The sequence below is a fragment of the Taeniopygia guttata genome, chromosome 21, assembly GCF_048771995.1.
Source record: "Taeniopygia guttata chromosome 21, bTaeGut7.mat, whole genome shotgun sequence".
In the NCBI taxonomy this organism is placed as follows: Eukaryota; Metazoa; Chordata; class Aves; order Passeriformes; family Estrildidae; genus Taeniopygia; species Taeniopygia guttata.
In genome coordinates this window covers 1,272,605-1,295,883 of record NC_133046.1, presented here as the reverse complement: position 1 = coordinate 1,295,883, position 23,279 = coordinate 1,272,605, and the positions used below count along the sequence as shown (strand labels likewise).

Here is a 23,279-nt window from a genome sequence, read left to right as displayed (position 1 = left end):
AGTAGAGGCTGTTATAAAAAAAAAAAAAAAAAAAAAAAAAAAGAGAGAGGCAAAAAAAAGAGGAGGGGAAAAAAATTTCCATATTTGTGTAAGTTGCTTTAAAAGCATTTTATCATGTCATAAAAAAAAAGGAAAGTACTCTCGGAAATTGATCCTGCACAAGAGCCCATTGGACAGAAGGACGTTGGGATGTTAATGGCTATTTTGCTCCAGGGTGGCTTATTAAAAAATTTATACATAAATGCTTAAAATTGCATAAATTATTTAAAAAAAAAACATAGTAAGCAATTTGCAATCCCCATCTACTTTTCCTCTTTTTCTTTCCCTCATCATTCTTTTCTTCCATTCTTTCCTACAAAAAGAAAATATTCCTTCGCACTTCTCTTACCCTTGTCCCCTCCCTGTCTGAAAATGTGATCTGCCCAAAATTGTACATGTCTGTGGGTAAAATAAATAGGATTTTAGATGGTACCTGCCACTGACCAGCAGAGCTTTCTGTGAGGGGGAAAAGAAAAAAAAAAAAGAAGGGGAGAAGAAAAAAGAAAAGAAAGAAAGAAGTTTGGATATGATGAGTGTTTCTCGCAGGCGTGGAATGTCACCCACATATCCTGGAGATTGTACTGGGGAGGTTTATGATGGTTTCCCATTGATTTGTTTCCCCGACGCAGCTGCCGACCTCTATTGAGGGACAAACATAATCAGCACTGACGCAAATTAGATGGTTATTCGTTTTGAAAATTGACAGAAAAACAATAAAAAAGATGAAATGCTCCCAAATCAATAGATATAATGAAATTCAAATAATCCGAGAGATGAGGTCTCCATGGCAACTGATAATGTGGAAAAGAAAACAATTTAATAAAGGACAGACACACTTTGAAAACAGATTGGGCAAAGGGAAGGCGGGGGGGCGAGGGAGCAAGGGGGGCTGTGGGTTGGGTGGTGGTGGGAGGGGGCAGCGGGAGGAGGTGGCGGTGGGGAGCCAGAGCCGCTGCCTCTCCGGTTGGTTAGCAGTGCTGTAGTGAAGGATCACTGTCCATCCCAAGGACGCTTGCCATAATTAAGAGAGGCTTTCGGTCCAGAAAGTGCAGATTCAGGTTTTAATACACAAAATTATTTCAGGAGCACTGAATCGGAAAGTCGTTTGTTATGACCTTCCTGAAAGGCCTGGAGCAGGGCATGTTGGAGGCGCGGCGGCTGAGCCAGCTGAGTTATGGCATATTTGTGTTTTTATAGTGCGGAGAGGAGGGGGAAGGGGGGAAGAAGGTTAAACAGTATTTACAGCTCAGTTGTTTTCAGAAAGGAAAGAGAAATAGAGTTCATGAAAAGATGCAAGTGGAAGAGAGAGAGGGAGAGGGAGAGATCCCCTGCCCGGCACACGCACTCTGCTGGGACGTCAGCTCCAGTGAGACGTTCCCGGTGCTCTGTTTGCCTTAAGGTGTGAGGTGCAGATGGGCTGGGGGTGCAGAGGGGCTCTTTGGTGGGATGGGGAGTGTGTCTGTCCCTGCTGCGAGTCTGGCTGCAGGTCCAGCTGGGAGTCCACTGTCTTCTCACTGCAAGCTGCAGCACGAACTGCGTCTGGCGCGCGCGGAGCGTGTGCGTGTGCGTGGTGTGAGCGCACGCGGGTGCTCTGCCCACACCTCACGTCTGGCTGCTCGTGGGCTCTGTGGGGTGCTGGCTGCGTGTGTGGGGCTGAGCGGAGCCAGGTGCAGGTGCTGTGCCTGTATGTACATGGATGCATGTGCAGACGTGGCACCTGTGCAGTCACAGCTACACGGGCTGGTGTGCATGAGCATGTGCATACATGTTGTGGTGTTTGTGTGCAGGGTCATGTGTGCCTCTGCATGGGGTAGTGTATCTGCACGGCCACGTTTCTATACACGTGTGCCTTCCCGTGGAGGGGTGTTTGCAGTCACTGATAGCACTGGCACATGGATGGGCTCACAAGGACATAGGAGATAAGAAGATGAGCCCTAATGACCAGGAGGAAGAGCAACAAAAAGCAAGACATGGAATTAGAGTGGTGTGAGCACTGGGAAGCACGGGGTGAGTGCCCACATGGCCCAGCCGTGGGGTTGCTCTCCAGTGCTGCTCTGACAGGACTGCTGAGTTAACAACTCAGGCATGACCCACTGCTTTCACACCAGAGCTCTTTCTCCTCTGGCCTGATCATTCCTTCCAACAGGATGGAAGCATTTCTCCTAACTACACTGCACAGGAGTGTAGTTAGTGCAGGGATTCAAAGCGCCCTTGAGCTCCCAGTACGGTGTGTGATGGGTACCTGCTCTGGATTCACAAAAGAGTTCAGCCCCACTTGGGGATCCCAGAAACCTCTCAGGGCACTGAGTGCCCCGTTTGTACACCCAGCCCAGAGCAGTTACCCACTCACATACAGCTTAGGCAGCAGCTGTATATTAGGGGCTGTGGAGAGGAAGGCTGAAGCGCTCTGGTTTGCTCTTTGTATGCAGCCCTTGCTGAGGTTTCACTCAGCTCCTGCGGGCTGACACACTGATTTACTTTGCAGGACCTTGAAAGACCACAATAATGAACTTTCTCTGGCCCTGCATTTCTTAGTGGTGCAACAAGCACTCACTCTCACAACTCCTATTTAGCTCCCGACTTCCCACTGCAGTTAATTAGCAGTCTGCATTCTTTGTTGGGTCTGAGCTTAATAGTGCTGAAAGGGATTGCAAATTGCTCTTAAACTGCCGACCAACTACCAAAGGGTCAGAGGGACCCTATTTTAGGAGCTGTCTCACTTAACCCCTGCCCTTGGTTAGGGATGAGCCCAGCCTGACACCAAGGAGCTCCTATCCACTGACTTGGGTCATGGTGGTTTGGGGTTCTCTGTAAAACCACTCATTAAAGAGAGTCACCAAGAGGAACTGATGAAACTTCGAGCAATTCCCTTCTGAATCTGTAGTTCAAGAGATCTGTTGTCTCTCCCTGGTCCTTTTGCTTCCCCAGTGTCAGGTATTGGCTGCCAAGCCTGGTGTCCTCTTGATCCCACCTCCGTGTTTCTTTGCACCCCTTGCCTTGGCTGCTTCAGTCTTCAGCGTGGGCTCTGTGCAGTGTTCAGGGGGCTCATGCCTTGGCCTCGTCGGCATTCCTTGGGAGCTGGCTCCCACACGAGGTAGCAGGCTTTGCTCCAGAGGCTTTCCCAGTGCTCTGCTTCCAGCAGCCCTTCCCTCCTCTCTGCATGCGCCGTGTCCTCCTGGCGAGCTCCAGAGCGCTCTGTGCTTCTGGGCTGTGGGGAGGTGAAGTTAGGCACTGTGTTTGCGTTTAGTTGCCCTGACAACGTGTCTGGCTTCGCAGGGAGTTTTCTAAGGGCCACAGGGAGCCTGCAGGGACCTGAGGGTGATGAGCTATTACTCTTCACTCTCCCTTTCATGTCTCTTTCCCCTTGGTTTTCTTCACAACCTGTGGGGAGATTGATGGCAGGATTGTGATGTAGATGTTAGCAGTTCTGCTTGATTTATAGAGTTACTTAGGCTGAGTGAGGCTACTTATGCTCCTCTGGATAGTAAACCTTTTAACCGGACTAAAAAATTAATAACAAATAAATAAGACTAGGAAGAGAAACTAGATCAGAAAAGCTGATCCTCTTGGCTTTATGTTATCTGAAAGAAAGATGGTGAGGACAGAAGGCTCCCAGGGCACTGCTGCTCAGCCTGGGGAGCCCAGGACCCTGCTCACTGCATTGGGTTGCAGCACTGAGAGCAGGTTTTCATAGGAAGGAAACTGCTGAAATGTCTTATCAAAGATCCTGCACTGACAAATGGACTAGGAAGTTTGCTTCAGGACACAAGGGACTTTTGATCTTCAATCTGTCTTCTATCAGTGCTTCTCCTCTGCTGTTACTCAATTTGCAGTAGTACCTAAAATTGCAAAGGCACTGGGCCCACTAAGCTGGGCAAGAAATCCTTTCCCAATGGGTGATCCATGCAGGGAGCCAGGGCAGGAGGGGACCCTTCATGATGACCTTTTCCCAAAGAGAAGGAGCAGTAGCAGAGCGTGGAGCAAAATCAGGATTCCTTTTTTCCCCTCTTCTTTACACTCGGCTCCTTTTGTTAACTGTAGAAGCTTCCTGGGTTACTTGTATGCAGAAAAGTATTCTTTTCTTGTCCTTTGGAGGTTCCAGGGCACATGAGTGCAGAGCAAGGCAAAGGCAAGGGCAGAGATGAGGAGCTTGGCCTTGGCACTCTGGCGAGAAGCAGACCCTGCGTGGCTCTCTCAGTGAGGACGCTGGGGGTAGACAAGATCAAAGCACGTTTAGAGTCATTTTTGAGATCTGCCTAGGAAAAGGTTCAGACGTGCGTTACTAAAGAGCTGTGAGGAAGGATTAGCCCCGTCCTTGCTCGGAGCTGAACCACTTTGCCCATTTGGCTGTGCCAAATGCCTGTGAAGAGCTGGAGGAGCAGGTCAGCGGTGGGTGAGCAAGGAGTGCCAGAGGAGCCGGGGGATGAGGCAGCAGGGCCAGGGACGTTGTCCCCGTTCAGCACCGAGGGGACGAGGGCTGGGCTGGAATGGGCTGGGCTGGGCTGGGCTGTGTGGGGCAGGGCAGGTGAGGAGGTGCTTGCGGCAGGACGCGGCAGCCGAGGAGGCAGCACGTCTGAAGGTGTCCATCCTGCTCTGCTGCCTGCCAGCCTCTTCAGCAGGGATTCTGCAGACTCTGGAGGACTTTTTGAGTTGCAGCCCATTGCACCATTGCAGCAGGAGCGGCTGTGCTGGGGCCAGCTCACTCCTAGTGTGAGGTCTGCACTGCCGTTCTCTCCCTGGCCAGTGATATATGGCATAAATTAGGCCTCTGAAGGGGGATACTGCATCCTTAAGAAGAAATATGTCCTCATTTTTCTTAAACACCGTTTGCACTGAGTGAAATGTTTAGAAGGGACGCTGAGGGATAACTTTATTTCTTACTAGGGAGTTCAGAGCCGTTCAGTTAAACCCATAAAACACTGGGAGTAGGGAAGCTGACAGCCTGCCCGTGCATTAGAAAAGCCATTACTCATCTGGGGGAAGTTCACCCCATGCTGGAGCCTTGTGTTACCAATGGGGTGGTCCAGGGGAAAACATGGGATCATCTCCCGTGGCCATCTGAGGGGTCAGAGGATGCTCAGAGGTGGAAAAGACTCTGTAACAATCCAGCGCAGTGACACAGAGTGCTGATACAGAGACCCCAGAGCACGGGGTAAGGCTCACTGCTGGGTAATTGTCCTCACTCCCCTCCCCTGCATGGGGAAACTTAAGGCAAGAAAGCTGGGGAGACTGATGGCTACGCTGTGGTTGGAAAACAGGCTGGAAGCCAGCACTTCTGGCTCTTAATCCCCAGCTTGAATCACCAAAACCAAATTCTATTCCAGAGGCAAGCAGTGAAGGCCTGGCCTCCTGTTCTGTTTCTGTCACAAAGCCCTGTTCCTAAGTGGAGCCGAGAGTCCTGATTCCATCTTCACTGCACCACCATGGAGCCCTTTCTTTCCAGTGGGATTTAGAACACCTCCTGGAAGATGAAGACAAGGGCTTGTAGATAATAATAATGGGAATTCCTGTCTTGGGTGGTGGTTGGTGCTGTGGTGGGCGGCATTACAGGTGGGGCTGTGCGAGCTCCTGCCAGAGCCTGCCCTGGCCAGTGCAGGCTGCCACCATTCCCCCAGTAAGTGGCTGTTCGAGAGGACAGGGCCACCCAGGGCACCCACGGTCATGGCAGACAAGGCATCGGCCACCAAGGGGGTGGAGACTTTTTCTTTGATATTTTATTTTTGGAGGCTTGACACCAAAAGATTTAATATTTGTTTGAAATGAGAAACAGTTCTCGAGTGAATTTGGAGAGCTTGGGAATTAATGTCAGACCCCCCTCCCCTCCCTAAACATCCCTCCTCCCCGTCAACTGAGTCCCCCCCTTTCAATTTCTGAAGCTTGCTGATTTGAATATTTATAAATATCAGTAAATTATTTATTGTAGCAATCTGCTGTGCCATTTCACCAATCGCCGTTAACACTTTAGGGCTTGCTCTCCAGGAGGATGCGACTGGAGTCTCGCACCTGGGGGCTGGGGCAGGCACTGGGGAGGGGTCCTGCCTGCCCGGCTGCGATGCCAGGAGGGGTTCTTTCTCTCTGTGGGCAGCACTGGGAGGGCTGAGATGTTTGCAGGAGAGGATGGGGATCTTCTGCCAGTACAAGGGGACACAGGGAGAGGACACTGCCAAAAAGGGAGGCTTTATGTTGGCGGGAGAGGGCAGTGAGGGGGTGGCCTAAGGGGGTGGGCTGTTTGTGCCCTGTGGCATGCAGGGACCTGGCCCTGACTTACAGCTCAGCACTCACCACTCTTCACTTGTAGTGTCTGTTCCCCTGAGGAGGAATATTCCTTCTGGTTTCTCCTCTCCCATTCCCTCCTTTCAGAGTTACCCTCCTGCACAGAAAACACACGCTGCTCAGAGATGCTGTGGTGTTTTCTGTTTGGGTGGATGAGGGGCTCCCTGTGTTCATGAGCTCCTCTCCAGAGAAACATCAGCAGCACAGGAGCAGCCAGGTGGGAAGCAGGAGCAGCCCAGCTGTGCAGCCCCAGTGCAGGGCAGCAGGATCTCTGGAGCCCGTGGCTTCCCCTGCTCTGGGCGTCCTGTCACTCCCTGCCCAGTGCCTGCCCTGCACTGTCACCAGAAGTCACAGCTGAGCTCTGCAGCTGACTACGAGCAAAGGGAAGCAGATGGACTTGCTGAAGGGAGCTGGTGCTGCTCTCTGCCCCTTGGGCCGGGGCTGAACCAGGGTTCAGCTCCCCAGGAGCTGCAGATAGGGAGAAAAGTAGGCCCTTGTGGGCCTATAAATGCCAGTGTGGTGGGCAGGAGAAAGTCAAGCAGCGAGGACTGCAGGCAGATGTGCTCTGGCAGGCACTGGCTGTGAGGACCAGAGCAGAGTCCCCAGCCTTTCCTGGGGTGTGTGGGGAGAGCCCTCATGGCTGTGGGAAAGCAGGGAGTGAAGCTGGCAGCTCCTGGGTAAGGACATCCTGGCTGCTCACTTCATTTCTCCTCCCACATCTTTGATTCTCCTTCTCCTGCCTGCCCAGTGCTGAGCTGGAGCTGTCACGTCTGACTCTGGCACCGAGGGCTTTCCCCAGCTCCTTGCAGACACGCAGAGGCAGGATCCATGCTTCCAGGGCAGAGGACGTTGTTAAAGAGCCTTTGTGAACTCCCCAAGGTCAGCCAGAACAGACAGCATCCACTAATCCAAGGTCATTTCCTGGGCTAAAAGCAATAAAATGTTTTATTGATAAACTGAAGAGGGGAGAATAAGCACTAAATCCACTCTCAGACATTGTGGGCCATGCCTGGGATGTTCTGCCTTTGCCCTGGCCCTGCCTGGGATAATACACAGGTCTTCATGCTGGAGGGAAAATGTTTTCTGGTAGGGGCTGAGCATTTGGCTGTCTTCCCTGTCTCCTCCCAGCATGTGGCTGGGCAGTGCCAGGGCACTGCTCCTGAGAAGCACGTTCCCAATGCTCCACTGGTCTTCTCCTGTGAAGGTTTGGCTCCATTTTAGGGACTGCCGCTCAAGTGTGAAGAGGCTCCAGTGTGCAGCATCCTCACCTCCCACCCCAGCCAGCCATGCTGTCCTCCCTATTTGGGACTACTGGGCAGACTGGAGTCTCTCCAGTCGAGTTTGCAGCACAGTGGTTAAAAAAGAAAAGGACTGTGCATGCATGTCAGCCCTCCTTTCTTCCCCCTCCCCGCCCCAAATAATGCTGTTAATAATTAATCGAATGAGAGCTTGCAGCTCCTGGAAAGCTGGCAGTGGGACCTCCCTCCTGAACGGAGCTGCTCAGCTGGGCTTAAAACTCTTCAATAGGAATATGAAAGCTCCATCTGTTCGAGGTACCCGGCCTTCTGAAGTGACAACGCTGTCCCTCCCCAGCCAGCACCCTCTCCCCCCAGAACAGGCCCTCCTGCCCCAGGGGCAGGGGTCTGCCCTGCACCCTGGCTCTTCCCACAGCATCAGCTCCTGCTGTTAGCCTCCACCCATGCCAGCTGCTTCATCCAGCGCCCTTTTTCCAGCTGGGACCCTTCCTCCCCTCTGCCAGGGTGTGTTTTCATTAACCCCACGCTAAAGCCAGGCCTGGGCTCTCTCCTCCTCTCCCTGCAAAGCCCCTCTTATCTGTGCAGCAGTGTGCCCCTTAGCTGGCGTGGCCCATGGTCCTTTTGTTCCTTGGCACCGTGTGTCCCCCACAGCCCCTCTGCTCCCTCGGGGGAGGCAGTGCCCAGCCGTGCCCAGCTTTGCAGCACTGTGGAGCTGCTGCTGCGCTGGTGCTGCTGCAGGGCTGCATGGAGGGAGAGAGCCGGGGCTGCATGTGAGCTGCTGGCAGCACATGGGCACCCAGGGCAGCGGGTGAGACAGGGGCAGCAGCCTGGGCTGGCAGGGCAGCGGAATGCTGAGGTGAGCTGTGTCCTCCAGCCCTGGCTGTAGCCAGATCTACCTGTCCTCCAAAGCCAGGATGGCCATGAAGATGCCACAGCGATGGGTACAGAGGGGGGAAGAGCCTGTGTCTCCTCCAAGGGTGTGGAGAGGGGGAAAGAGGAGTAAACTCCCGGTGGCATTGTTTTCAGAGGAAGTGCTCAGTGTAAATAGAGTTTGTGGGAGAGTTTGTCCTGGGCAGAGATGAAAAGTCTGTGTGACAGGATCAGGTTATAAATGGCTTCCTTAGATTGATGTGAAATCAAAACATTTCTATTTAGAAGAAGAAAATGAAGGGGGATGTTTACTTAGCCTGGAATCTTTAAACAGTGATTTGGGGTGGGGAGCTCGGCCTGGGGGGAGAGTGCCTCTGCCTGGCTTCTGGGATCTAGCAGTCCCGACCTTGGGCAGATACAAGGACCCCTCAGCAGCAGCTCAGCTTCCCTCCCTCTGCCCCAGAGGATGAAACACAGGTGCTCTGGTCTCCTCCAACCTGAGGTTCATGTTCTGCATTTCTCTGTAAGAAGGGTTTCCCTTCTGTTTGTGGACTTGACAGCCTAAGAGAAGGGAACAGGAATGTACCTCTCTTTCCATAGACAAGGAAGTAAGGGAATGAAAAGATAAAATGTGTCTAGACTTGGAGGGAGGTGGTTGCAAGGTTGGCAGGAGAAGCTGGAAGTTCTGATTTACACCTATATTGGAATAGGTGAGATACAGAGCCCTGGTATTTCAGAGCAAATCTCATTCCAAGAAGGTCTCTGGGAGGATTAGTTCTGTAGATCAGGGAAGGGGCATGTTTTCAGAACTTGCTTTATTTTTAGCTTAAACTTTAGGAAAAGATTCTCAAAATGTTGAAGATAAAAAATCCCAAACAAAAGAAGGGAAAGGAAAGATGCCAAAGGGCAGGGTAGGAGCTGGGGGGCAGAAGCTGGAGAGGTAGAGGGGCAAAGCCAGGGTGTGTGAGATGGAAGGAGGCAGAGCAGGAATGGAAGACAAGTTGCAGGCTCCCTGAATTGCTGCATACGCGGCAAGTGCAGCTTCAGGAACGTCTGTTCCTCTTTTCCTTTGAATAAATATTTATATATTCATTTGCCAGCTGGTGCACACACTTGGCTGCTCACCTCCAGACCAGAATAATGGGATCTGCCTTCCTGGCAGAAAGGGGTAGGGCAGCGAGGATTTGGGCTGCCGAATGTCTGCCTCCCAGTTATCTCCAGCTGCGAGCAGTGCTGATCTCACCAGTTAAGTAGGGCTGGCGATCGTGAGGGCTTGGACAGGGAATCAGCAGGCAGTGTTTGGGAGAGAGGAGGTGATTCCGTGCTGACCCAGTGCCCTGGCCGCAGCAGGCTCCACGTGGAGGCTCCATCCCAGCCACCTGCAGCCAACGGGGCTCTCCTGGCCCTTGGCATGAACCCACATGAGCCGTGGGTGTCCTGGCCAGGCTCCACTTGGAGCTCACAGCAGCCTCCTGAGATTCCCACTGTGGTACCAGCTGGACATAGGATCAGCCTTCACTTTGTGCCCTAAATAGTGGGAATGAATTGGAAGATGCCAGCAAATAAAGACTTGCAGCTCTATGGGCATCTGCCTGTGCCCATCTGTATGTGCGAGGGCTGCAGGCTTGTGTTGGGGAATGCGTGTAAAAAAGAATGTGTGGGGGAAGGCACAGGAATGTATTTTGGGGAGATGGGACTTCTTAACCTGTACATGTAGGACTGTGTTTACGGAGTGTGCCAGCGCATACACACAGCTCTTTGAACAGCTGTAATTTCTAGGTGGGGAGGTACGTGTTTGGGAGCATCGTGTGCTTTCCCTTGGTGAAAGCACGATTGCACGTAGGTGTTAGTGCCAGGGGGTGCGTTTGGAAAGTGGAGGAGTACATTTTGCCTCCCTTTGTGTGGGGGGCTGATATATTTGTCGGGGGGTTATTTTTCTTGCAGTCCTTGACAGGGAAGCGTGTCTGAAGCTGTCAGAAGTTTATGCTAAGCAGCCACTCTCTGGCTGTTGGACAGCAGGTCTAAAGTTTCAGTCTGTTTGTATTGGGCTGTCATGTTAGGGGATTAGGGGCTGTCACGGTGGCTTCTGGGTGCATTGTAGGGGGTCTGATTAATCTCACTGTGCTTCTGTGGAGCAGCACCTCTGTGCTGGTGACAGGGAGGTGTGAGCTGAGCTGCCACGAGGGAGTCCTGTGCAGTAGAGGAACCCATTCTCATCATTTGAAGTCTGGAGATATGTTCTGTTCACTCTACATGTGACTAGCTGCTCTTTCAGGACAATGTAAAATCCAAGACCCCATTTTGGAGGGACCTCCACCTCCAGCCATATCCCCACAGTAACTCTTGTGGCACGTGTGACCAGCAAGTGTTTTATTGTCTTACTGAGCCCTGGAATGCAGGGCAGGGTCTGCTTAGCCCTGCTCCGGGGGAAGAGCCAGGCTGTGTGCCCATTGCAGCTTTCCATCCTTTAACCCTGCTTAGTCTGGGCATCTCTCAGAGGTATCAGAAATAAAGAGAGAAATGAGACAATGCAGCTGCTTTAGAATAATTATTTTGCTTTTACTTGGGATTGAACCTTGTTAATTGTTGGTGCAATAATTATGCAAGTGACTCTGATAGAGACCATTTAGTTCAAGGCTCTCCGTGACCTTGAAGTTAAGACCTTACCTTCTTCCTCTCTTCCCCCACCTTCTCTCACCCTCCCTTTACTAGCTGTCACATATGAATAAACTACATTAAAATAACAAACTCACACTAATTAGCTGATTGTGCTGGAAAGTATGAGAGCAGAATTTCCTGTGTGCAAGAGTGAGCAGGCAAAGGGGCCTGATCAGGCAGTACCAGCCCACAGCGATTTTCTCCATACTGCTGTGACACACCAGTCTGGTTGTGGTGCTCCAGCACACACACTTTGCCAGGGCTCCTGTCCTCCATACTGGTTCTTTTAGGTGCGTACTGGTTCTCTTCTCTGAGACTGTGCACAAACTCTTTTAGGTGAATTCTGCACAGTCCATAGGGTTAGGCTTGGGAAGCTGTTGTCCTTGCTAGAGGTGCTTGGGTGCAGTTGCTGGCTGGTGTGATTTTGGCACCCACTATATCCAGGATAGGGACCTGAAGCAGGTGGTGCTCAGTCTGAAGGAGAGGGCGATCTGTGCTTTTAACAAACTCGTATCCTGCCTCAGCCAGGAGCAAAGGTTGGTGCCGCGCTCACTTGCCTGAGATGTTTGGGATCTTTACAGCCCAGTTCTGTCCCAGCACAAACAAGTGCCTCTTTCTTGTGGCCAGTGGCATATTTTGGTCCCAGCAGATTCAGAGGATGCTTCTCACTGTGTTCTTCTGGCTGGGCTTCCACTCAGAGCTTAAGAAGCAAACAGTAGCTCCACCTTTCCAAGGATGAGACTGGCCATGCCTGGAAGCCCATTGGGCTGGCGCCATCCTTTTGCTGTTTGGGTTCAAGTTGTCTGATCCCACTAATGCCCTTCCTTGCCTCTTTCTCCTCTCTCTTCCCAGCTGAAAGAACTATATGCACTGACGCAGCCTCAGGAAAACCCGCAATGGCTGCCAAGCGCAAAGGCGGCCTGAAGCTAAATGCCATCTGTGCCAAGCTGAGCCGCCAAGTCATCTTCGACCACGGGGGAGCTGAGCAGGCACGTGCGGACAAGGGGCCACAGCAGGAGAGCAGCAACAAGGACCTGCCCCAGCCTGGGACCAAAGAGCTGGGGACAGAGTTTTCAGATGGACTCAGCTGCGTGCAGAAGATCGAGGAGGACAAAAGGAGGGAGGTGATCGAGAAGTGGGTGAACGGGGAGTACAATGAGGAGCCCTTGCTGGGGCGAGCAGAGGGCAAGGAATGTAAGGGCACCGAGAGCACAGAGGTGCCCCCTGAAGGGGTCTACATGGTGCAGCCCAAAGGCTGCAGCGACGAGGAAGACAACGGGGACGAGGCAGACGCTCTGAGGGGCTCACAGGATGGCAACTTCTTGGATGACAGGGATTCAGATGGGCCAGCAAAGGACGATGCCTACCGGTCCTCCAGTGGCGAACCAGGCTCCAAGCTGGGGGCAGGAACCACCTCAGGTAAGCCCCTCTGTTCCTTCCATTTCCTGACACAGGACAGCTTCAAAGCTATATTTTCTTTGTCCTGCAGCACTTGGCAGCCAAGGGGAAGGGTGAGAGCCCTGATCCCCTTGCGGAAGCCTTTTGCTCTTGGGACCATAAGGAGTTTGCCTCTTGCTTAGCCTCCCATTTCCAAGAAGGGTGGTGTGAGGGTGGACATGGCTGGATAGTTCTTTCCAGGACACAGATTCCTGGGTAGGGCAAATCTCACCCTCCAGACTCCTTCACACCACTCAGAGCCCAGAGAGCCACCAGAAAGCCACCCCACACTGAATGTCACCATCCCTTCTTGCTGCTTCAGGGGCTGAGGCGATGCTCTGTCACGGTGTTGCCTCCCCTCACGAGGGGCTCAGTCCTCGAGCTTTGCCCACCCTGAGCTCGGGATCGAGCTGGTGAAAATGCTGCTCCCAAACCAAAGTTTCCCCCACCATCTCCTGTGTTCTTCCTCTGGCTGTGTGTTTCCTATTTTCAGATTACTTCTGCTTCATTTTTGTGGTTCATTCAAAAGCTGAGTTCAACAAGAGATGTTGGGGAAAGCCTGAAATGACTTTCTTGCTCCCTTTCTGATACCCAGGTTTCCCTAGGCTGATTAGAGGGGGTGTATGAGTGCTAACCCTTCATAAAAGCTTTGGGTGCATTGAATTCTCTCCGTTAGGGCAGAGCAGCTCCCTCCCCATTTGTCACTCAGCTGGGCTGGATCTGTAATTGAAAGATCTTCCCCTAATCTGCTCCACCTGCACGCACCCCTCCCCTGATCTCAGCACTTTGTGAATCCATCAAACTTTCCTCCTTTTGTGTGTGCGCATGTTTTCCTCCTCCTGTTAATAATGCAGCTGAAACTCATCTCCGTCTGTCCGTTCCCCTTCTGGAGAGGCACATTCTCTAGTCTTCACGAGTTCAGCGGCAGCGCACATAATTATGCATATAAGATATAAACAGAGCTGTTTAATTATCCTTCGCCACATCAGTGACAGAGTAATTAACAAACATTGCAAGATCAATGAGGGAAAGTGTGACCTTCAGTTTCCTTTGATAGGAAAGCCCTTGTCGTTCCCAGACACAAGGTGATTGTGCCTGGACTCTGGTTTAGTTTGTTTTAATTCACACCACTCCACCCCACCTCACCATTTCCAGCTTTTACTTGCTATAAAAACTAAAAAGAGGGGAACATAAATGTAAAAAAAAATGTTCCCAAACTAGGGAAAATGAACAGAAGCTGAGGTTTCTCACTGGGGAAGAGATTTAAGTAAAATACCTTTACAGGGCTGTATTGTCAAAGGATTATGCAAAAATGGGTAACTGTTCGGGGGCGGGGGGAGCTGAAGCTTCATTTATGTCTAAGGCAAGTAATGGCACATGAGGCATCCAGTTTACATATAGAACCACGTGGGATTTGACTTGCAAACAGACATGCTGCTGTGTCTTGAGCGTCTGCTTGAAGAACCTTGTTATAAATGTCATTTACAACATTTTCCTGAAAGCACAAGAAACATCCCTTGCTTTGGAAAGGACAAAGTTATTTTCCTTTACTTTCTGTCAGTGTTCAGGAAATGAATTTTCAGCTGTTCATCACCGAGTCCTCTCAAGACCTGACGTTAGTGAGTGTGATCTAAACTTATTCCAGCGAGATTTGGAACTTTGTCTGTCAAAAATGAGGAATTTTTTGGTAGGAGTTGGGGGGTCACAGGAGTCAGGTGAAAGGAGAGGAATACAGCTCTGGCCTCCCAGTCAAAGTGGCTTTGGGGGAGTCACACAGAAACCTTGATTTGAAGATTCTGAGCACCACTTGTTCCCTATGAGAATAGGAGGTACAGAACTGACAGTGCTGAGCAGTGTTTAAAACTGAGCCCATACTTGCCTCAACTGGAAGCTTGTGTGAAAAGCAGGAGCCAAACACAAAACAAAATCCTACATCTAACAGGCTTTCTTGGTCAGTGGGAAAAGTGATCCTGATTCCATGGGGATGAGAAGGGTTCCTGCTTCCCAGGATCCTGGTGTGTACACACACTGTCCACTTTCTGGGGATTCAGCTCGTGCCCATGTCTTCCACCAGCACCTCTGGTGGTCCACTGCCAAATCCCGTCCACCTTTGTGTCCTTCCAGGCTGAGAGGAAGGCCGGGTGTGCATCGGGCAGAAGTGCACAGGGACTTGGTCAATGCTATTCAAGCCTCATGCTTTGAAACAAGATGGAGTTTCTCTTCCAGCCTCCCCTGGGAAAAGCAGGACTTTGGAGTCAATGCTCAGTCTTGCCCTGTTTGCCTCCTCCCTGGTCCACCTGGGAAGCACACTCGGGAGTCACAAAGCTGCTGTCGGTCAGGAGATGGGTGTCAGAAGCTGATTGGGATGTGCAGATATGTTTGTTCATTCATTCAGGCACTCTCCCTTGCCCACTGACTGGCCCATGCTTCTCTGTGCACATTTATATATAGCAATAAGATTTCTCAGTGCAGTCTCTGACACAGATCCCTTTCCACAATCGCTCACTGACGCACACATACTCAGGCAGATTTTCCTACACATGTTCTTCACTTTGTCTGTTACATAGTGGGCTAAAGCAGTCAGAGTAGGAGCTTCCCCCGTACAAGCTTTTGGTTCTGCCTTTCTTTTCTTAGCTTCTTGGCTAAGTCTCTTGGAATATTCATTGGCCCTATTTTCAACCAGGAGAGTTTTCTCTTCCTAATTTCCTGGGGAGACTCCACTTAGGAGAGCATATGTGCCAAGTGCCAGTTTCTTCTCATCACCCTGCGTCCCCCAGGTCTACATATCTTCCCTCCCAAGCAGAATAAAGGACAGAGCCCTGGCTGGGATGTCCCATCCCCCAGTATCCAGACCTTGCGCTCCATTTGGGCTGTTTTGCTTTTCCTTCCATATATAGTGTGCTGCTGCGGGCTATTTTTAGCGCCTTTTTTGCTAGCTTCGGATCCTTTGTGATATGATAGCTGCTCTGAGACACACAGATCTCTGCTCTTTGGCAATGCCCACAAATGGAGAGCAGTGGCAAGGGGAGAGGGAGCCCTTTATTATCACACAGGAAAGGAGAGGAAAATGCAGCGCAGGGAAGGGGGAGGAAAACACAGGGATAATGCTTCCTGTGGCTTCCAGGACTCCTCACAGGGAGTGTTTTCCAACTGTTGTCCTGCTCCGTTTTTGTGTGTTTGTGGAGATGAGGAGGGTTTTCTGTCAGTTAGGTAATATCAATTACCTCTTCACCGCTGTCTGAGAGTGTATGTGAAGTGAGGTGGCTGAGTCTCATGAAACCCCTCTGGTGAGCCAGCTCACTTCTGTAGGTTGCCTCCATTGGAGGAGCCTCTGTCCTTCATCTTAGGTGCCTGAGCAATTACCTGCAGCTTGTACTAACTTCAGGGGATGTATTGGGCTTGTTGGGCTCATACTGGGTGAGTGGAGCTGCAGTTCCCAGCAGTGAGCAGTGGGAACTGGCCAGAGCTTCGTCTCAAAAGTGGGTGAGGAATGACTGAGTAACACCAGCAAAGCTGTTGATCAGGGAGGGTGTTGTTATCATCTGGAACCAAATCTGAGCGAAGGAAAAGCATAATTCAATGTAGAATTCCGTGACAGTGAAAGCTGAACTCAAACTTCACAAAGTTCAAAAGAAGTTCTGGACCACTTCCCCATCCTTTCCCACAGGCATGGATTTTGCATCTGACTGTTTACACCAGTTGAGGCATTGCCACATGGTATGAAAGATGGGGCACATTGGCTTTCAGGGCAGTGGCTAAAGCTAGCAAAAATTACATTTAATAGTTTAGTTTTGTATCAAATCCTCAGTGTGATATTCTTTTTCCCCTTGCAGCTTGACACAGGCTGGCTAGAGTTTTTCTGTGCAGTGCTTGGAAATCAGGGCATTACTAGGGAAGCTGGGGGTTGTTTTACAGGTCCAAAAAGAAAGGAAAGCAGATTTAACAGAAACAGGAAATTGTTAGACCCAGTAGGGATTTCATGGGTTCATTCTCTTTCCTTGGGTCATAGGGTTACACCGAAATGGAAGTGGGGGAAAGAAAAAGAAGAGGTGAAGAGGAGAACTGCTTTAAAGCAGAATGAAATTTTTTAATATGCTGTGTGTGAAAGATAAAAGTGTCCTTCAGGCAAGTCTCGTTACTGGACCCAGTGAGGAATGGTTCTGCATTTAACATCCTGTAAGATTAATACCAACCCATGAGGTTGTGCTATGCCCTGAGCCTGACACTGCAGGAGCATTGCCACCCATTCTGTGACTAACAGGGTGTTTATTCTGGAGTCAGGCATCCCAAATCCCATGCAGAATTCTAGGCTTTAGTGCCTGGGACTGGAAGGTCATTTTGGGCTAAGCCAGATGCCAGCCGGTGTGGCTTTGTCCCTTGCCTTGCAGGCTCTGGGTGTGTTCTTCACATTGCCTTCCCCCAGAGCCACGTACACAGGGAAGCAGTGCAGCAGCACTTCTGCTGCAGTAAAACAGCTATTCCAGGCAATCCTGGAGCAGGAATGTGACCTTCATGCTCTTGCCCATTTAGTGCCCGTCACAGGCAGTCTTTCCTCCACAGAGTCCTGGGAAAGCTGATTTGTGGGAGCTGATGGCTATTGAACTTGGGCTGTGCTCATTGACAGGCTCTCGCGTGCGCGGAAACGCTCTCGTGTACGTGCCTGCCTGTGCAAGTGGCATCACTGCTGTCAGATTCCCCACATCTTCGGAATCTTTTGGATCTACTGACCTGTTCTGTGGCAGCGTCTTGGTGCCTTCCTTTTCCACTGTGTTTCAAGGCAGTGTTGCTTTGTTTTGAGTGAGACCCCATGCCCAGAACTCCCCTTCTGCTGCCAGCGTACCTCCCTGTGCTGGCTGCCTGGGAAGGAATGTGCTTGCCCATGAGAGCCAGAGCAAGTGTTGAGTAAAGATGATGAGGGAGGTTTGAAGGACTCCCGCACACAGTAAATCTTTACTCTGCAGGAGAAAGCAAGCGGGAGAGGAGGAGGAGCGCTGTGTCAGACTGAAGCCTAAACGAGGCCAAGCCGGCGCATCAGAGCAGTCTTTATTTCCTCCTTTACACTGATATTGGGTGACCTCCAGATGTGTGTTCTTCCCATCATGGTGGGATGTGAAACTGCCTGAGGGAGTGGGGAGGGAAGAAGGGAGGGAGAGACCCAAGGAAGAACAGCTTTTGCTCATTCTTCCTCCCTGTAATCAGGCTCTGTTAGACTAACCCCTTCCTGCCCCTTTCCCAACCCATGCCCCAGAGCAAAGGCTTTCTCCTCCTCCCTGGAGCCCACATCAGGACAACAGCTTCCTCTCCTCAGTCTAAATCCTGATGGAGAGATGGCTGTTCCTTACCTATTTTTCACCTGTGTGGACTTTCGCCTTTCCTGGTGTTACTGGAAGCTGTTCTTGGCTGCTTGAGAGGCTGCCATAGGTTTCCATATCATTCACTGGACTGTGGCCCTTTTCCACATGGCAAGTAGTAGCTGTTCAGTTACAGGGATTGAGAGGGAAGAGAGCAGCTGAGTGAATCCTTACAAAATAGACAAGGAAGGTAAAGGAAGGACTGCTACTCTCTGCACTGTTCTATTCTGCCCTCCTCCTGCTCCACCCCATACATTGCCTTGCCCGTCTCCCTTATCCATTTCACACCATGCTGTCCTGCCTGCTCTCAGCCCTGCTTGCTCTTCACCACCACACACAGCATTTTCACATGGGTTTTCCCCCTTACACATGCTGCCATCTATCCTCTGTGCACCTCCTTCCATACACAAATATATACAAGGACAGATCTGTAAAAACCTCGGCATATTGGCATTGGTCTCACTTCCAGTAAAATTACTTTTTCTTCATATTAGGCCAAGGCAAGAGTGCAGAGACATTTATGAAACTTTGTTTAATGTACTGAAAAGCCATCGGCTAGAACATTTAGGAAATTGATTTTCCTGGCATTGATGAACTCTTTTTATTTTACCCCAGTATTAATTACTTTTTTTTTTAAACAAATTAATTTAAGAGTCATAAAACCTAACAAGTGAGCCAAACGTCAGTAGATCATGTTCCCCTCTCCCCTTCCTCCCCCCCTCCACTACCGTGCTGCTATGGGAGAAAAAGAAAAATCAGTGCCTTGTGTGACTCTCCTCTGCTGTTTGACTGCAGGGGAAGCTTCATCACTGCGGGATTATGCCGCCACCACCATGAACGAGTTCCTGGGCATGTTCGGCTACGACGACCAGAACATGCGGGACGAGCTGGCCCGCAAGATCAGCTTCGACAAGCTGAACGCTGCTACCTCAGAGGCCAGCGCGGCTGCCGCCTCTCTCCCCGGCGAAGATGCCATGAGCAAACGAGCCCGCTTCTCCAAGTACGAGGAGTACATCCGCAAACTGAAGGCTGGGGAGCAGCTCTCGTGGCCCATGCACCTGGCCAAACCTGAGGAGTTGGGCTCCAAGCTGGGGAAAGAGCCGTCCTCAATGCTGGCACAGCCCATTCGCGTGCCAGGTCCCGATGCCTCCATGCTGACGGAGACCAAAGCCACTATCCTGCCACTGCCCTCTCCCAGCAGCTCCCAGATGCAGGGCCTGATGTCACGAGCCTCCAAATATGACTTCTTCATTCAAAAGCTGAAGACGGGTGAGAGCATCAGGCCACAAAATGGCAACACTTACAAGAAGGCCTCCAAGTATGACCTAGAAAATGTCAAGTACTTGCACCTTTTCAAGCCTGGGGAAGGAAGCCCTGATATGGGAGGAGCCATCGCCTTCAAGACAGGCAAGGTAGGCCGGCCTTCCAAGTATGATGTGAGGAACATTCAGAAGCTTACTCCAGTGAAAGCTCCAGTCCCCAGCCTGGCCCCTGCCTCCCTCACCAGTACCCCCAGCAGCACTCCTGTGGCCGGGCCAGAGCAGTCCATCTCATTGCCATTCAACACTCCTGAGTACCTGAAATCAACTTTCTCCAAGACAGACTCCATCACAACTGGAACAGTCTCTACAGTAAAGTAAGTGTACTCCCACTTTTCTTATCTAAATACTAGTGGGGGATCATACCATAAGTCTGTGTGTGGTTCAGTGGGCAATTCCAAATTCTTGTCCTGTTAAACACTGCATTGTTCATGGGATGGTTCTCTTTGCTCTCTGTCAAAGCATCTGCTCCTTTTTTACACCTTACATCTCTGTTTATCTGGTCTGCACTAAGGCTGCCATCAGCAGCCATAGCCATGAATCTGGAGTTCAGTAGTTCCTGAGTTTACATGTTAAAATGAAAGAGGAGGGAACATGGTGCTGTCAGCACTCTTAAGGTCAAGGTTAGAACTACTTTATTTTCTTCTCCCTCTGGTTTCCTAGGCATCTGGGATGTGTCTGTAGGAGAACTTGGTTCTTGTTTCGATTTAGCTCAAAGGCATGACTCTGCTGACTTTACTGTTAGCAAGGTGGGGCTTTCTGTTTGTCCCAGAACTCAGAAGACATTTTGGTGCCTAATTCCCATCAATTTCCATAGGAGTTAGGCATATACCTACTTCTGTGGGGCCAGGCCTGTGTCTTCTCAATTTGCTTACACAAATAGAGGTGATTCAATTACCCCTCAGACTGGGCAAACTCATTAGCCCAATTACCACTAATAACCTCCTGCGAATACGTTGCCAGCAGTTTCTGCAGTGATGCCATTGACTGAATGGAGGTATCTGAAGGCCTTGCCAAACCTTGGATTACTTTTTAATGTGCCTTCCAGAGATGGGAGCTGTAGAAGAGATATATATGTCTGTCAGGCTGCAGCAGGGAGGAAGGGAGAGACTTCTCTGCTTTCTTGTAATGGTTTGGGTTTACTTGTTTCTCACTGTGAATCTGGGCTGTTGTGAGCTGTGAATCCCATGGGATCATTTGTAGTAAGTCCAGGGCCTTCTGTCCTGCCCTCTGGGCCATCACATACACCCTACTGCTTGGTCCTCTGATGAGGAAAAAGGCTGTTTTGTGTTTGGTATGTGGACGTAGGAGGCCTTGAGCTTGCTTGAATGCTCTTTGCATCCCCAGCAAAGTTTTCATCACCCATTTTCCCTGTTTCCCCACATGGAAGGCAGAGCCATGTAATGATACCTGTCTTCCATGTGGAATGGTTGTTTATCAACTGCCTGCGGAGAGATGGGGAGCTCCGTGGTAAAGGTGTCTGGGAAAGAACAGAGGATTATTAACATCTGCATCTGCTCAGGGTGCTCAGGATCCTGCCCAGGATGAACCTGTACGTGCTACAGATGACAAGCAGGGTCTCCTATTACTTAAAAACACAGTGATGTAAATATTCCTGTTGACTCAGTGCCCTGTGTGAGGAGTGGCTTGGTCCGAGACTCTGTGCCTGAAGTATCTTGAGAACACTCAGCTGCCTGGGGCTCAGTCGCCACCCTAGAGCTGTGCCTAAAGGCACAAGCAAAATGAGCAAGCCTCTTATCTGCTGTGGTGTTGCACTGGGATCCCAGTTTGGTTTCCTTTCTCTTGCTCATTTTGTGCCTCTTGCCAGATGTGGATTTGCCAGCACCATGGTGAGCCTTCCTCTGCCCACAGGACTTCCCCAGCCAAGGCATCATGATGGGGCTGCAGCTGGAGTGGAGGTGACCATGGCCTTCAACCTGGCACTTGCTGTGTCGTGATCACACATTGCAGTACAGAATGGGCTCTGGTCCCCTCTCCTTCAGGCTACTCACTTAGATAGAGGCTTCCATGATAAAAGACAACTGCCCATTAACTGTGCTGGAGAAGGAAGTGCTGACTGTGGTATCTGGGCCGTGGCTTCCCATTCCCAGTCCCCACTGGGTTCAATAACCAGGCAGGAATTACCCTTTACTCTCACACATGCACCCTTGCCATGGGTTTAAACTCTCTTAGATCCAATGCCATTAACCTGCCCTGAACTCATCTACCTTCAAGTGAACTCTGTGTGAAAGTGTCCTTGTTTAAACCAGGGTGCAGAGCTGCAAGGAGGAGGAGTGGAGGTTGGGCACAGGCAAAGCACACAAGGAAGGTGGTGTGCAGCCTGTCTGGAGGTGCACTGGGGTGGCCCTACCTCTTGGGTAGGCTGGAGTCAGGCCCTGCATCTCATTTTCCCTCTTCTGAACTCACTAAAAATGTTCTTTTTGTCTGCTTCCTAACGAAGTAAAATAATCCAGGCTTATGTGACAGTTGGGGTGGTTGTCTCATTGATTAAAATACATCATCTGTCTGATAGAGTTTTGGGGTATCTGTGAACAAAAGAGGCATTTTAAGCCCCATCCAGGGGCTGGAGCCACTGTTCCAGTGCTGGTCACAGAGCAGAAGGGCTGCTGGCCACAGGGAAATGGGCAATAGCTCACAACGTGGCTGGCAGAGAGACTCTTCTCCTGCAGCTGAGCCAGGGCAAAGCTTCCATGCACACAAGGGCAGCACTGCCAGGTGCCTCAGAGGTATTTGCATGTGGCCATCACTTTTTTGTATAGGCATTTTTTCTGTAGAAACAGGTTTTGGTGGTTGATCTCAGTTTCTCCAACACTGCTCTGAGTCCTGCAAACAGGGAGCATGCAGGAAGGGTGATATTCAGCCTGTGTGTTTCCCTGGGAAAAGAAGGTACAGGATTTGAAGGGCAAAGGGGAGGGAATTTAAACTTACAGGTGTCTTTGCTGGTACCCTTCCCAGGGCCCTTTCTCCTGATCTGTCAGCTGTGTGTGAGTGAAACAAGGGTTTAAGCTGTGCCCTGTTCCTGCTAACCAGCTCTGCCCTGTGTGTCTCTCATTAGGAATGGATTACCCACTGACAAACCAGCCGTCAGCGAAGACGTAAATATTTACCAGAAGTACATTGCCAGGTAGGCAAAACCTTTGACTTTGCTGGGGAGAGGACTGGGAGTAAAAAGACGGAGTGGTGGTGGGAGAGACGAGGTCTTGTCTGGATCAAGTGTTTAAACCAGACATTGGCACTTGCATTTCCCGAGGCATCTGTCCTTGCTCTGTGCCCCTGCCTGGGAGAGCAGGAGCTGTGAGAGGTGTACAGTCATGCCAAGAGCATGCTGAGCTCCCTGGAGCTGTTAGACTGTGTGACAAATAGTGGAAAACTGCTTCACTGAAGAAGCCCAGGATTTAAATGGGGGTTCTGCCTCTTGGCTGTTATTCTTTCTGTCCACTGCCTTTTTTCCCTACCATGTCTGCAGGAGGCAAGCAGAGAACATCTCAGCTCTGAGAATCCACTGGAGAGATTCACAAGTGACTGGAGTTTAGGGAGCTCTTGGCATCTTGGATAGCATGGGACGTTTATCCTAGAAAATGTTTGCAGCTCATTTGTCTGAGAAACCCTCACTGAATCAGGTGCAGAGGAGGGCACCTTATCACAGCTGTGGGCATGCTTAGGTCAGGACAGTGATGCTGAGAGGAAGGCCAAGGCTGTTGTGGTGGGACAAAGTGAGTGATGCCACAAGAGCTAGAGGGACAGAGATGATTGCATAGCACCTGCCTGGTTTAGAGCTCATGGCATAAAGGGTCCATCAGGCTTTGCCCCCAGCCTGTTGGATCCTCCACCAGTAATGTAAGAAGGCTCCCAACAAAAGCCCCTTATATCCAGACTGATGTGAGAGAAGCAAGCAAATGCTTCTCTCCAGGGAAAAAACTGGAGGGTTTGCTGGAGGGAACGTGTACTGTGCTTTCCCACCTTACCAGAGCCCACAGAGACCCTCCTTGTGGGAGATAATCAGCTGCTAGGAAAGTAAAGGGAACATTTTGGCAGGGAAAAGGAGTGGGAACAGC

The 23,279-nt window shown here is 50.7% G+C and overlaps 1 protein-coding gene across 9 annotated transcripts in view; it reads left to right on the top strand.

Annotated features, from left to right (window-relative positions):
• The window catches only part of CASZ1 (castor zinc finger 1), a 193,268-nt gene that overhangs the window by 136,639 nt on the left and 33,350 nt on the right, over window positions 1-23,279 (top strand). For all 9 annotated transcript variants that reach the window (XM_072917497.1, XM_072917494.1, XM_072917496.1 and 6 more), the window contains 3 exons: window positions 11,949-12,515; window positions 18,680-19,520; window positions 22,280-22,348. In XM_072917497.1, coding sequence (XP_072773598.1) covers window positions 11,993-12,515; window positions 18,680-19,520; window positions 22,280-22,348 — 1,433 coding nt within the window. In that variant the 5' untranslated portion in view covers window positions 11,949-11,992. The remainder of the gene's footprint in view (window positions 1-11,948; window positions 12,516-18,679; window positions 19,521-22,279; window positions 22,349-23,279) is intronic.